The sequence below is a fragment of the Electrophorus electricus genome, chromosome 3, assembly GCF_013358815.1.
Source record: "Electrophorus electricus isolate fEleEle1 chromosome 3, fEleEle1.pri, whole genome shotgun sequence".
Taxonomy (NCBI): Eukaryota; Metazoa; Chordata; class Actinopteri; order Gymnotiformes; family Gymnotidae; genus Electrophorus; species Electrophorus electricus.
In genome coordinates this window covers 10260646-10276247 of record NC_049537.1, presented here as the reverse complement: position 1 = coordinate 10276247, position 15602 = coordinate 10260646, and the positions used below count along the sequence as shown (strand labels likewise).

At 47.5% G+C, this 15602-nt stretch overlaps 1 protein-coding gene across 1 annotated transcript in view; it reads right to left on the bottom strand.

Annotated features, from left to right (window-relative positions):
- Positions 1–2067: 2067 nt before the first annotated feature.
- Positions 2068–15602, bottom strand: part of plxna1b (plexin A1b) — a gene marked incomplete at its 5' end in the record, with an annotated part of 98135 nt that continues 84600 nt past the window's right edge. The window contains 11 exons of the mRNA XM_035524095.1: positions 2068–5380; positions 6443–6593; positions 6975–7187; positions 7314–7483; positions 8315–8505; positions 9116–9212; positions 9560–9663; positions 9804–9963; positions 10364–10510; positions 13341–13407; positions 14900–15156. Coding sequence (XP_035379988.1) covers positions 5285–5380; positions 6443–6593; positions 6975–7187; positions 7314–7483; positions 8315–8505; positions 9116–9212; positions 9560–9663; positions 9804–9963; positions 10364–10510; positions 13341–13407; positions 14900–15156 — 1653 coding nt within the window. The remainder of the gene's footprint in view (positions 5381–6442; positions 6594–6974; positions 7188–7313; positions 7484–8314; positions 8506–9115; positions 9213–9559; positions 9664–9803; positions 9964–10363; positions 10511–13340; positions 13408–14899; positions 15157–15602) is intronic.

Here is a 15602-nt window from a genome sequence, read left to right as displayed (position 1 = left end):
ACGTATGACCACTTCACGAAGCAAAACGTCATCGGTGCTCAGATAACAGTACTGAGCTGGCAATGTGGATTGCACATGGAGTTAACAGCGTGCTCGTGACATATCTCCTTATGGCACATGACACACACGCGGGTATCCATACGCCATCGCCGCCACAGTTTTTACTCATGCTGGCGGCGGCAGCACTCCTCTCCAGCTCCGGCTGTCTTGCGCGCCATCTCCCTGTCCTCGCCTGCCGCTCGGAGGCTTGTTGGTCGTAATCAGGAGGACGGGCCGCAGTCCTCCGGGAGGCGACCCGATTGGTGGAGGAGGAAAGAGCGAGATCAGACAGAGATCAGACAGCTGTGAGGAGCAGATTGCAGAGGCACACGCAGACAGGTTTCCCCCCTTCTGGGTCCTCTCTCTCTCTCTCTCTCTCTCTCTCTCCACCCCCGATTCTCTCGCTCCATCTCTTACCATCCCTCTCTCGCTCTCAGAGCATTGTATCTCCAGCATGGGGAAATGAGACCTGGGCTCTTTCGAGTTTTCACATAACTCTTCAATTCACCTTTCATTATCCCCAAAGGGCAATTAGAGGCAAGCAGGCACAGTACGCAGCGTATATAGATGTAAAAGAAAAAAAAAGAAAAAAAAAAAGGACACACCAGCCAAGCAGAGTCCATCCACTGCAGTTCCTTCCCTGAGGTGGCTGGCAGTATACCAGCACCAGTCTTAAGTCTTGCAATTGCAACTAGAATAAAAGTAGACTTCCAGAAAAGTGTTCTGCAGTGACAGTTGCGAAGACCGTGTCCAGAGGTAAGTTACTCAAAGGCACTGTGCAAAAATGTGTGAGCGGCAGTGCAGAGTGTCCTTAGCTGTCCTAAGTGTCTGTTGATCACAGAAACTGGACAAGGGGAGACGCTGTGGCCCACCAATTTTTGAGCAGCTATTCACAGTCTGGCGCAGGTGCTTTGTCTTTAAGAGTTAGTGAATAAAATCAACACATTTTATTGAGAGGACACTCTCAATAAAACCAGAATAAAAAGGGATAAAAATATTTTTGCTTGGATTTTCCCTCCAGTTTTATTAAAAAGGGAAAACCAGGGCAGAACGTGAAAGATGTGCTCAAGGCCCAGCCCAGCTGGAGAGCCAGAAGGGGCTAAAGGGGAGGAATACATCAGTCATATTAAAAGTAGGAATACATCAGTCATGTTCAGTACTTTTACAAACAAGTATTCAAGCTGGCATTTTCAGTAAACTGAAAAACTGAACCTGTGCCCAAGGTAAAATGGCTACATGCTTTGGAACTCTGGTGCTTATAACTTCAAGTAGTAACAGCACATTTCGCACAAAGGTTAACAGCTATCAATCAAATTTTACCAGCAAATCCTTACACTTTCAAAAGGCTTTTCGGTTCTATGAGCTTTATTGCTCCGGTGGTCTAAAAGTGAGACCACATCTAGAGCATAACTATTTGTTTAATAGTATCCAACACCAAATATGTCATACATCAGTCACTGCAGCAGAAACACATGCCCTGAGCCTACTCTCACTGGCCACTTTAAGTCCATCTTACAGGTATATTTTATAGCCTGTATCTATATCCTGTTTGTCACCATGTAGAATTTGTCAGTCACTGTCTACCCAACATGCATCACAGGTCAGTGTCAGAGCTCTGCTGACTGGATATCATTTACGTAGTGCACGTCTCTCAGCACAGGCAGGTAGTGACAGAGCTGTGGGTGATGGGCTGGTGTATCGGACACAGGTGTGTAGGTGCAGTTTATGACACTGTCACTATATGAAAGTGAAAGTCTTCTGCCACCTAATAAGATCCAGCCAACAGTGGCCAGAAAGTGATCGCTGACATTGCCGAATGATCTGCCTGGCAGCAGACACTGTGTAGTTTTGCAACCAGAAGTTTTTCAATAAAGGTAGGTCAAATAGAGTCTGCTTAGCCTTATGTCATTATAGGGGACTACAAACTTGCTAAGTGTCACATGAACAAGAGTGTAATTTAAAGGAAAAAAAGATACTGAAACCCCACAATTCTTGGCGTTGGAGTGGAGGAAAAACACCAGAAACAGGTTTATTTAGCAAAAACTGTTTAATCTCTCCTTGATGTGCTATTTACAAGTAGTAAATCTGCAAAATAGGAAACAACAGAATATTTACACAATGAATGTTTACCAGCCAACACGTAACAGTTGCTTCAAGTCGGAAATTCTTATAAATGCAACTGGTTTCTCATAGTATTAAAACTGAACAGATGTCATTCTTGCTGCAGTTGGTTTACTAGTGGTTTCGTTCCAGCCTATGCCATTCTGGGTGTGTCTTAATAAGGACAGCTACTGCTATGGGGCAGGCCAGCAGAACCAAGGAAGAGCCCTGCAGGGATCTGAGGCGTTTGTGGGGGAATTCTGGGACAGAGGATGGGCGTTGTATGGGTATGGAACCAGTGCGCTGTGATGAGCGGACAGGCCCTCTGATAGGAGGTGCTTGTGAAAAAGAACCCGGGGGGGGGTAACAACATGGGCACAGGAAGGAGGTGAAGAGATCAGGATCAGCATCAGGATACTGGAAAGGAGCTTTTATTTCAAAAGTGCTCAGGGTAAGCTGAACTCTCTCCTGCTGAGACCTCACCGCTGTTACCACCACACTTTTCTTACAGCTCGGCACGAATAGCGTGAGGGAAATAAAGGACTGAACTGTTCCCCTGATCTCTACGTAGGAGGCAAGTAAACATAAAACGCTCCCGAAGCTCGCAAGACATGCCTCTTATCCAGACAAATCTGAAAGGTTTGTAAACTTCAATTCGCCACTCCTTCATTCATGGCCGATTATCAACTAGTACCAAGGTAGGACAAGCACAGCGAAGGGGAGATCCTGAGACGTTTCAACGCATCTCTGCGCAATCCTCTGTCCGGCCTTACGTACACCGAGCTCCACAGATGCATCCACCCAAACCAGACTTGGCTCAGTCGGGAACAATTATGAACTAGCTCTAGAGCCGTGCTACAGATGAGTGGAGTCTGAATTCGCTCTGCTTGAGTGAGGAGCACAGGCCGAGCCGTGTATTGCTGCGTGGACTAATGTAAAATTCATTTGATTACATAAGTCTGATAGCTCATCAGCTAGCAGTTAGTGGAACTGCTTCAAGCCTCCTTGCACAAAGTTAATCTATTTCCATTAGGCCTGATCTTACTGCAGGGTAAAGATACTAGCCTATCAAAACTGCACACACACAGTTTACTGTGTGGCCACATGTGAGGTAAGTGGTTTCTCTCTCTCTCTCTCTCCCGCTCTTTCACACTCTCTCCATCTCTCTCGCTCCATGTGTTCACCTTGGTTAAAGATGGATGAATATGTCCGGGCTGGTGGGTGTTGGTAGGCTAAGTGCGGCTGCCAGCTGGCCCTCACAGTTACGTCTGGGCTTGATATGCCTCAGACTGAAAACAACCCTGTTTGAACCTGGTTAACTGATGATTTGGTCCAGAAATTATTAAGAAAATAGTAATGGTGAATTCTTGAAAAACGTAATGATACCTTAGGTTGCACTTCAGAGGCAGGAAAGGAAAATTTAAATAAATTGGCCGACAAAATTATACATAAGCAAATAGAAATTCTAAGAAACAAAAAGTAGCAATCTGCTGTCCCATGGAAGACATTCAGTCAGAAAAGCTGACGGAACACACTCACTGTACTCTTTTAGTGGGTATAGGCACACCAGCAGGGTTTGTGATGTAAAATAGGATATTGTTCATACCTTGCACGGTACGTCCTACAGTCCGTTTTATGGAGAGAAAGACGACCCAAAACTACCTTCAGATGTGGGAGAACAAAAAATGAAGCAACACAAAACCAGAACACCGAATCAAATCCACCACAGATCACAGTTTGGTTTTAGGCAAGCAAATTAAAGCAAGTTTGAAACAAAGGTGAAAGGGAAAAAAGTCACTAAGATCGTCTCTCATCACAGAACTCACTCTCATGTCAGGCTTGAGAGAAAGATCATCTCTAAAGAAGCAGGCCAAATGAAGCATGTGCGCACATATGTGCACACACACACTCACGCACGCGCGCACACACGGTGGAAGGCCAGAGGCTAACAGGATTACTTAGTAGTGTCTCATTAATAAGCTAAGGCTAAAGCCTCTCGTTCTCTGTCTTCATCCTCCCCTTCGCCCCCCTCCGCTATCGGAGCCTGGAGCAATAATGGAGGAGTAGCTTCAAACCTCTTGCCTTCTCCCTCTGGAGACCAAGAGAAAAAGGAGCTCAGTGAAGCTACTCCTTGTCCTCCAGATGCTTCTGCTTACAGAGGAAGACCTCCGGTGAGGAAGGTGAGTGGTCGCAAACACTGTAGCGGATGGACGAAGACTAGCTTGAGTGCAAGACCAACATCTCAGACATTCTGCCTTGTAGACTCCAGAAAATTCTAGCTTACCTGTTCTATTTAACTACTCACAATGTTTTTCAGTCATCAAGCAAACAAAATCATAGCACATTCCCATGTAACAGAACGCCTTTTCACTAAACAACATCCAAATAAAACATGGCACAGGACAACATTTTATTCTTTTCACTGTTTTTTCCTTCCTATGTAGACTTTTTCTTTTGCTTAAATATCTAATTTATGTTTGTCACTCTACTGTGTTTTAGTATTACTATGGCAAAAAAAAAAAACCTCAACCATTGGTTTTGCTTGGCTGAAAATGTAATAGTGTGTGTGTGTGTGTGTGTGCGTGTGTGTGTGTATATATATCTCGTTTGTACTGTTTCCTGTAAACTGTGCAAACTCAGCAGTAACACGAGTGGCATACGAGAGCGGAGAGGGCAGTCCATTACATCTGTACAACATAAAATAACAAATAACAAATCAACAAATAAACACACAGGAATTTCAAATGTCCTTTGTCTCCATATGAATCCTAGGGTGTGTCTTGACAACATCTCAGAATTCCTCCTTCTTGAGTCTTCACACACCACATTTAAATGTGTGTGTGCGCATGTGTGTATGTGTAAAGTCCAGCACACACTACTGCACACTTGCACTCCAACAAATACACACGCACAAAAAATGTTATGCACCAATGATAACAATCAAAATATTTCCTGTGATGTGTCTTGGTGTCAACTTAGGAGAGTCCACACACCCACCCACCCACACACACTCAGACGCACACTCACAAAGAGCGTGTGCCCGGCTCTGTGGGAGCTCCAGTGTACTGCACATCAGTCTCTGCAGTGTGTATCTCGATGGGTTTGTGACATCAGTTTGTTTTATTGGGAATGCGGTGAGTGCTGATCAGCTGCTCAGAGCCATGGTGTCGATCACCTGCTCCAACTTACTCCTCAGCCTCTGTCGACGGGCCTGCTCATCCCGCTCCAGTGCAAACAGGATCTGCAGGGGGAGAAAGAGAGAGGGTGAGGAAAAGAGGGAAAGTGTGTGTGAGAGAGAGGGTGAGAGAGAGAGAGAGAGCAAGGGAGAAAGTGTGTGAGGGAGGGGGTGAGAGAAAGTGCAAGATGGTGACCGAGTGTGAGAGAGATAGGGTGAGAGAGTCAAGATACCTTTAATACATCTTTGCCACAAACCTCCCCCTTCCACTAACCCCACATTCTGTTTAAATACACACACACACCAATTAAGTGTACACATATATGCTCATCAACCCCTACTGAGTAGATATGAAAAATAACACAAATGATAGAAACTGAGAAAAAACAAAGCCAAGAATACAAGAGAATGATACTAAAAATGAAGGAAAGACAGGAGCACTAAGTGAGAACCAAATACATTTTCACTGCTGCTGCTATTTATCCATCTATCACTCCGTCATCCCCTCCAAGCCAGCTCTGTTTGATCTGTGCTCACATCTCTTAAAGCAAAAGTATTTGTGCCCGTCTGTCTGTGTGTGTGTGTGTGTGTGTGTGCGTGCGCGTGTGCACATGTGCTTTTACAGGATAATGACACATGATGAGGATGGGTGCTAATGGAGCCAGCTGCCATACATTATCCAGAAAAACAAATTCACGGCTGCACGTACACACACGCACAGGTGCACGCTTATGCGTGTGAACACACATGGCATTACAGTGGCAGGGCAGTGTACTGAAGGTCACTTGGCAGAGGTTTCAGTAAGGGGACATAGCACTGAAATAGCATTGGCTGACGGAACCGAAAACAGCCCAGCTAGGGACAACGCAGATGCGGGTCCTCCTGGTACAGTTATGCAGTGCACTTCAGCAAGATGGCCTAGTTCAATAGCTGCGGTTCCATTTTACAAATTAAAAGCGGTTTGCAGACAGAGAACCGTACTGGAAGCTACCCAGAGCATGAAAGGCTAGAAGTCAGCATGTGAACTGGCACACGAACCCCGTTTGGCAATATCCGCGCACACATGCACACGTTATACGTGCAAGAGAGTGTTCATCCTTGTGTACGTGTGTGTTTGTGCGCGCTTACTTCATCCTTGTACTTGGTGATGTAGGAGTAGATCTCGTGCAGGGCGCTCATGCTGTTGAACTGGTTTAAATGCAGGCGAGACTGCTCGGCTAAATACGCACTCATATCTTGATCACTGATAGCCGGCATCCGAGAAATATCAGAGTAATACCTGAGAGAGAAAGTAGGGATGTTTAAAAATAAAATAAATACATTTAAACTTTTTTTTTTTTTAAGTTCAAACTTTTTGTGAATCCAGTATCCACCAAGTGTATTCAAGAGCCGTCTTACATTGCTTATGACACAGAAGGTCTGTGCACAGCATTATGATTATGAGAATTAATATAGAAATTCCATATAATTCCCTACATTCCCAATAATATATAATGTATGTAATTTTGAACATTTATGTGCAGTTAAGGGGGAATAGTTCAAGGATTATGAGGCATGATGAGGAATTATTTTACAAACATGATTATAATGCATAATGGGTATAGATTATGCATAACGGATATAAACGTGTGGCCTACATGAAGCCTAAGTGGAGGCCTACCTCTCCACCCAGTTCTTATAGTTAGGGATGTCTTTAGCGTAGAGCAGCTTGTTGGAGGGCGAGTCTTTGCCCAGCTTGTGCTCTGATGTGGAACATGAGTCCATGAAGGTCTGGGCCACTACGGACAGGCAGGCGTCTGTGATGCTGTTCTTATGGATGTCGAAGACGAACTGAGGATTCTTGATCACGTTCACCCAGAAGCGCAGAGGCAAACTGGAGAGTCAGACAAAACAGAGTCAGCGTGACATATTATGAACAAATGCAAAGTTATTGTGAACTTAATCTGTTGCAGATTTACTGCGGTCACCGTTACGTGCACATATGCGCACACACACTAACCAGTTGCTCTTCCATGTGTGCCGGACGTCTGGGTCTGTAATTTGGTGTTTGTCAGCCTGCTCATCCAGGAAGTCAAACATGTATTTAATGGCGAGCGGTAGCGCACTTCCTCTGTGCGCCGTGCTGAAAATGGTCTCAAACAGGTCATCTACAAACTTCTGCAACGTGCCCTGTCACACACACACACACACACACACACACACACACACACACACACACACACACACACAGAGAATAAGTTATGTCCGTGTGATGAAGTACACTGCTCCAAATCACAAAATAAATAAATAAATACTGAAACAAACAACACAATGAGTCAGCTAAGTATTTCATAAGAAATGTGAGGAAGAGTGTTAGATAAAAAAGTAATGGTATATAATATAAACATGTGCAGCTTATGGAGCCACACCAATCCCAGTGCTTTCCACTTCTCTGCATATTTGATCTGTTCCCCCTGCTCCCAACCCACACTCAACTCACCAGCTCATGTACAAACTACCGTTGAGTGTTGAATGTGCCTGGCAGGGCCAGGCCAACACCAACACCTTACAAAGCAGGTGTGATGAGCACTGAGCTACACCAGCGCCTTACAGAGCAGTTGTGAAAAACACCTTTATTGAACTATCAGTGGCATTCAACAAATACTTCCTATACAGGCACCCATTAAACAGGGGCCCCAGAGGCCAAAAGGATTATGGGAAATGTGACTTAGAGGCAGTTAAAGCAGAGACATCTCAATAAGAGATCTGTATAGTGTCAGAAGATAGGCGTACAGATAAGGGGGGGAAAAGTGGCTTTTCCCAAACAGCTCGATAAGCAAAGGTCACCGGTCCAATTAAGATACAGTGGTGTGTGTCAGACCGGACCTTCTGCTAAATGTTAATCAGGGACTAGCCTTTCACAAGCAAAGGTCAACGTGAGCTAGCTGTGGAGATCAGCTGCACAAAGTACGCAGGACGTACAGGGTTAAGGCAGGAACCCCGGCGCGGGTCTCAATCTACCTTGGTTGCGAGCAGGCGCGTCAGGTAGATCTCGGACACCATCTTGCTGCCACGATCTCCCTCCCTCTGGTCTGAGTGGTCGTGGTTCTTGACCAGATGCCAGAGTTTCGTGCCACTCTCCAGGTCTGGAGTGATCATGGGCGTCCGGGAGCGCAGGCTGTCTGGACTGCTGGCTGTCCTCAACATACTCTCTGGGAGGGAGGGAGGGAGGGAGGGAGGGAGGGGGAGAGAGAAAATTACTTTTATGTTGAAAAGAAACAACAAAAGCAGCACAACGATTAAAGAATTGAGTTCAGCAAAGTCTTGAGCGAGGCAGGACGTGAAGGGGAAGAGACGGTGCAAATCGATGGCACGTTTAGAAATGCACCAAGAACACGGAACAATTTTCAGGACTAAACAAGATGTGACAAGGCCGTTGTTATTGCTACGGCAGTGGCTTAAAAGTAAGACGAGAAACTACTTCTAATGCGACATAAAGCTTGTGTCAGTGACAGAGAGAATCATCCTCATGTAGAGTGCAACACTCTTTACTGTCACTAATGTGACCTGATGTTCTTTCACCTTCTCTCTCACCCTCACGCCATTGGATTCTGGATTTAATGTCTGCCACCTAGAGCTTGACAGGCTTAGCTACTTCACTATCCAATCAAATCACACAGCTGCAATACACAACCCTGCAATTCATCCAGCTGATGATAGAGGAAGTGAGGGAGGGATGGAGAGGAAGGGGAGGAAGGAGGGAAAGAGAAAGTCGTTACATACATAAAGAAAGTTGGATTATAAAAGCAGTAAAGCTCAAACCGTATCTGCTGAGGGACTTGGTAAAGGTGGAGGAGTTGGAGATGTTGTAGGCAGAGTTCTGCTTAGGGACCAGAGCCATCACTGAGCCATCCGTCACCTGGGGAGAAAGCAGAGAGAGGAGAAGACAGAGAGACAGAGAGAGAGAGAGAGAGAAAATAAGAAAGGAGGAGATGGAGGGAGAGAGGAGAAATATACCATCAGAAAGTAAGGGCACCTGCTGGAGCACTTTACGAGGACCTAGCAGGCACTGCTGTTGCATCTGGCTGCCGGCTATAGACTGTGCTGTTGCTATGGTTACCTGGCAGCATGCTAGGGGGTGTTGAATTGTTGCCACAGCAACCTGGCTGTGTGGGAGGGTGTCGGGCCATCAGTTATGGTTGGCTGTGGTCCCGTAAGCGGGTGAGAAGGCGTCGCTGCCGCGTGGAAGTGCCCTGGGCGCCTTACCTGGTAGTGGGCGAGGGTGTTGAGCCTCTTCCAGTCATTGTCGATCTTGGTGGTGACGTCCTCGTCCTGGAGGATGATGCGGGCCATCCGGCCTTGCCGCCACTCTGCACAGCAAAGGGGCAAAAGGTCAGAGGCAGGCGCAGCCCTCGGCTCCCCCACAGGGCCCAGGCCTGCGCCGCTTCCCGCTGTGCTACACTACCACCTTTAAGTGGAAACGGCCTCCGCACCTCCCTCGCCCACTTACCCAGGTCCATATCCCCTGCCTTGGGTCTCTGCGAGTAGGGGCTGCCTTTATACACAGCGTCCAAGAGCTTCTCCTTCACTTGAGTGATGGTGTCGCAGTTCAGGCACTTGACTATCACCTCCGATGCGTTCTCGTTCTCTGGGTTGACGCAGTGCAATGTCTGTGTGCAGGCCAGAGCAATCAATCTAATTATAGCCAAGTGGAAGGATACTGACAGCATCCACATTAATCAGTTCTAGCTGGAGGCAAATGTTACCCACCAGGTCCAATCAGATGTAGCACAATATAACTGCCATTTCTTGGCTGCTAACAAAATTAATCTTATAACAGGGTAATGTGTTTGTCAAGTGTCAGCGGTGACTATTTCCCATAACTTACTCTAAAATAACAACATGGTCTTAGTGCAGTACAAGAGGAACAGCACAGGCACACCTAGAACTGAAAAGTGTGTTTTGCAGTATGCAGAAATGGGCTGGAGATATAGCTACTGTGGGGTGGAGCTACAGCTGTTCTAGGGCGGAGCTATGACTGCTCTGGCCTTGCCCTGTGAAGCGACTGACCAGGGTCTTGTAGTCTATCTGCTGCCGGATGAGTTTGTCCTCACTCAGAGAGTAGCGTGCCTCTCCAGTAATGGCATCTATTGGCCCCTTCTCCATCTGCTGCTTCATAGCACAGTAGAGCATAAAGAGAGGCTCCCCCGCACACTCCTTAACACACACACACACACACACACACACACACACACACACACACACACAAAAACAACAGAAAAAATTAGCAAGGCAGAGTAAGTTCAGGTGGACATTCATAGGTTATGTACTTGCCAGTGTTTAAATGTGTTTTTTTCTTCTCCACATAGCTAATGTTCTTGATAATGGGATTGATACTGAAAAACTATTTTTCGTCGAGACCTAAAGCACATCTGTGCTCTCACCTGTTCTCTATCCATCTATCCTTTCCTCTGTGTGTGTATGGGTGTGTCTGTGTATGCCAGCTTTAGTCCCAGTCTCAATAGCTCTAGATCTGTGCTGAGGGCCATCAGAGCCTCTCAGCGCTTAAACTGTTTTCCCATCATAAGAGCAGGAGGTGTATTAAACTCCAATCAGTCCCCAACACACACACACACACACACACACACACACACACTCCGGGCAAATGGGGAGAATAAAAGAGAGCAATTTCTGCTGCTTCAGTGTTTTTGCTCTTCACAGCCCACTGGGGAGAGAACGTGAAAGAAAGAAAAAGAGGGGGTGATAAAGGGAGAGTGTGAGAGGAGGGTGGGAGGGAATCACTGACGGCCAACTTTCTCCACACCAGGCCTGGTGGCCGTGCCTAGGCGCTTTATCGTGTCCACCTCAGCACCTGCTCTGAAGTGGCATGTGAGGCTGGCCGGGCTACAGCGGGGCGGTCCAGCTTCCCACAGGCCGACCGCCCGAGACGCGTCTCTCGGGACGTGCGGGGCCCTCGGGAGTGGCGCCGGCAGTCAGGGACCGTGAAGGAGGCACACGGCCTCTGTTCCCCAGAGGGCTTTGGGTGCGGAAGCGGCGGAGGGGCGCGTGGCAGCGAACTGCAAGCGCGCGGGCAAGGGAGGCCCGTCAGCCGCGGGGGGAGCGATTGATGGAGGGGTTAATAGAAGGCTAATGACTGTAGAGGAAAGTGCCGGAGAAGCACTTCAGAGCATGAAATGTGTCAAACAGGCAATGAGATGAGAGCTGGAACCACCCCCCCCCCTTCTTCTCCTCCATCATTCCTTCCCACACGACCTCCTTTCTAATCTTTCCCAAGTTCCAGCTTTCTTCCCTGCTCTCCCTCATTTCCTGCTTTATTTTCATCCTTTTCCCCTTCACACTCTTCTCCTCCCCATGTTTTTCTCTCCTGTATAGAGAAATCCCCAAACCACTTAAATAGACGTCTCTCATCACAAAAGGAGATAAGCACATTTGAGTGTGCGATGGAAGCTGAATTATCCACAATAAATGAACAATAATTAGGCCAATTAAGGCTAATAACTAATCACCATATGCACTGGGTTTTGAGGGCATCCTGGAACTCATTCTTACTCGCACACATCGACTGCAGAAAGGCACCAGAAACCACCACCGTGACGACCCCCCTCCCCCTCGCTGGCATCCATAGCCCTCTGGGTCTCTTGCCCCCCACCCCACCCCCTCCATATGTCCATGCCTCATTAGGCTCGTTAGCATCGGGGCTAATTAAACAGACAGCTGCTAACACGCGGCCACAGACAGGAGATTTGACACAAACACATTCTAATAGCCAGACACTTTATCTGGGTCAGACTGCTCAGTTTCTGATCAGAAATATCTAACTCTATACATAAACCGTGCATCTGTGTGCGTTTGCCTGGGAATCTCAGAAGTATTCAGAAGCACATGCTAAACGCTTAGTCATGCTGATATGCTAGGCTAACGTAACCTAGAATTCCATGACACGGCAAATGAACGAAAACCCATGCAGGAGAGCAGCGGTTTCCGGAGGGTACACACTATGCGAAAGACAGCCCGACATCACAGTGCCACATGTGGAGTTGAGTGCAGTTTGCGCATCATTAAGCGTCCATGCCTCAGCCTCTTGAGTAGCTGCTTCCTTTGATTCTCAGAACCATCTGCCTAGCCATTTACTTCAAGAAACATAAAATTTGGTCTGGTTGGGGAGTCACAGACAGTAATCAGGCTATATATAGAGTCCTGGCTGAGCTGGCTGAGCGAGCGTACAAGGGCTGACGGCTGAGAGAGTGAGGGAGTATTGCTGCCAGGGACATATGGCAAACCGTGCACTAGCACCGAACTCAATCTCCCAAAAGCCTTTGCATGGCACCCAAGGTCAGCAGCGGATACACAAACACTTGGGACCGCAAGCTGTTATGTTCTTGTACACACACACACACACACACACACACACACACACACACACACACACACGTGAGTGTTGATGCAAGCACGTGTACGTGGACAGAAACAGGCCCAGGGAGAGACACACACGTACACTGGACAGAAAAGTAATACATCCACTTTAACTGCTCTTTTTTCTTAAATTATTATTATTATTATTATTTTTTTTTTACACACACCACTTAACAATGTGAAATTGAAAAGCTAATAATAAAAATTCTATCATTGAAAAATTGACTATACTATCTAAGTTTAAGTTTATACACCATTTACTATAGCATCTATCAAATAATCAGATGAAACTAAGTAGAACTTTTTGACAGAGTGCCAAATGTTATGTCGGGCAAAACCTCAACACGGCAGATCGCCATAGCAACGCCATCCAGCCTGCGAAACACTGTGGTGAAAGTCTAATGTGGCAGTGACGTTTCTTGTCTACAGCCCTCATCACGTTTTAGGGGAGGAGCCATGAACTGGGAGACTTTGGAGAAAAATCTGTTGACATCGGCAAAGCGTCTGGAAATGGGACGGAAATCCACATTCTGACAGGACGGTGTGTCTGAATGGGAGCTGGGTTACACTGCTATCCAGCGTGACTGATGAGACAGGGCACACAAACACTCACCTTCAAAAACTTGTACAGGAGAAAGGTGAACCAGTTAGTCAGCATCTTCTCTGCCACAGACTCCGTTCTGGGGGGGGGGTATATTGCAGATAGAAGGGGCAAGAAGGGGAACAGAGGCAGGGGTGGAGCAGGATGGGAGAGCAAGAGACGTTTATGAACATTTTGCTCTTCTTTAATCATATGACACAAAAAAAACCCCCAAAAAACAACCCCACACCTTTAAGACTGGGTGTCTCTCAATGTGATTTCAGTGTGACTGCCTGAGCGACTGAGATTGTGAGCATGTGTAATACCACTCTGCCAGCAGCGTGCTAAAGCCTGATGACGGAGGCAGCACCGGCACCGGAGCAGAGCTTCATGGCGCACGCACACAAATGAATCAGTAATAATAGCGAACCAGTTCCTCATTTTCCCTCTCCTCAAAGCGAACCACCAATCTTCATTAGGACAATGCGCCAATTAGAATGAACTCTGTAACTTCTCTAGTTGAAAAACCTGCTGCATAATAACAACCTTTGCAAAAGTCCCGTGGAATGGAGGTAATTAAGAGGCAGGATAATTAGCGGACTTTATTAGCGCTAATCTTTTAACCATGTGGGGTGGGGGGGTGGGGGTAAGTGTTTGTTTTTTTCCTTCTCTCCTTTTAATTATTCACTCTCACTGACGCTCACTCGCTCATCTGCAGACAGATGAAACACAGGGAGGAGACGAGGAGAGAGGGAGGAAAACGAGACGGCGCTATCTTTAAACGAGCATGAGGGTGAGCCTGGGGAAAGAAACAACATCAACAACAACAACAACAACAAAAGAACTGTCTACACGGCGAGAGATTTTCCGAGGAACAAGGGACTGACGGCTGAGCCTGCTGACGCGCGCGCGAGCTCAGAGATGCGGGTGCGCTTTCTCCTCTTCTGATAGGTCGACCCTCAGCCGCACCTCTGTACTCCCTGGGACAGTGACGTGCTCCGGTCGCCAAGGCTCCACCAAGTTCAGGGGGAAGTGTGCCACGCCCATCCACAAGCATGTAGAGATGTGGAGGGCTTGCAGGAGTGTGATGTCATGGGACAGAGCTGAGCTTCTGCCGTTTGATTCAGTTTGTCGTCAACAGTTGAGAGTAGGAAGGAGTGATTTCTTCTGTGCACTGTGTTTGTGCGCCCCGCACACTCGCACCTCTGCCCTTGTTCTCAACACACCACAGTATCTGTTCTCAGTATCTCCTCTCGCTCCATGAATAACTCCTCTCTCATCACCCCCACTCCCCCCCCACGCCCGCGTTCTAACCTTCTTCATTTACTGGGGCGTCTTTCTCTCCCGTTTTCTTGTTCTCTCTCTTGGGAGCTTGTGTGCTCAGGTGTGTAATACTCTCGCCCGCAAGCAGGGGAGCGGTGAGAAGGGGAGATGACGGATGCGTGCATACGCAATGGAGGAAGGAGAGAGGCGGAGACGTGGAGGCCCCACCAATCCCTCAATCATTGACAGGTTAAAGCATAACCGAGCCACCAGCTGGAAGAGTGTAGTTGCAGCCCCGCCCCCCTGCCCCAGCCCCGCCCTCTAGGCACCTGCGGAGCAGCAGCTTGGGGTGGTTCTTGCTCTCCAGGTTCTTGTCGATGAGGTCGGAGAGCAGCTGCTTCAGCACGCCCGTGGCGTACTCCATCTCGCCTTGTAGAGCGCTCATGATGAGCGAGGCCACGTTGCCACGGTCGCGCATGGAGAAGGAGCGCTGTGCCTCCAGCGTGCGGATGAACGTCAGCAGAAAGTGCTTCTTGTTTAGCAGCTGGCCGAACAGTGTCAGGGCCTTCTCCACGTTGGCTGGCGCCTGTGGGAGGGGCCGGTGGGGGGAGGGAGAGAGAGGAGAAAAGAGAGGGAGGGCGAGAGTGCAGAGGGAGGGAGAGAGAGGGAGAGCTCAGCGTCAAAATGGGAAACCATTTGGTTTTTGGACCTCGTTTTGTGTTTGTTCTAGCAGACAGTCTAAACAGGCAGTGAAAGTAACAATATCTTTGATTCTTTTTCAGAAGCGTCCAGAATGGTCATTATTCTACAGAGGTGCTTTTCACAGTTGGTTTTGTGAAGTGATGCAGGCTGAGGATGTCTGGCGAATAAGCAATAACATTTGGCTTTGGCAGCCAGCCTCATATACCAAAGAGGCTGGGGACACTTCCACTTGTCAACATAACAAGAGACACTGTGCTTTAGTCGAATGAAATGATGTCATTAAACCAAACCTACCATGTCTATTATTTGGCACTCTGGTGCTGCTAATTG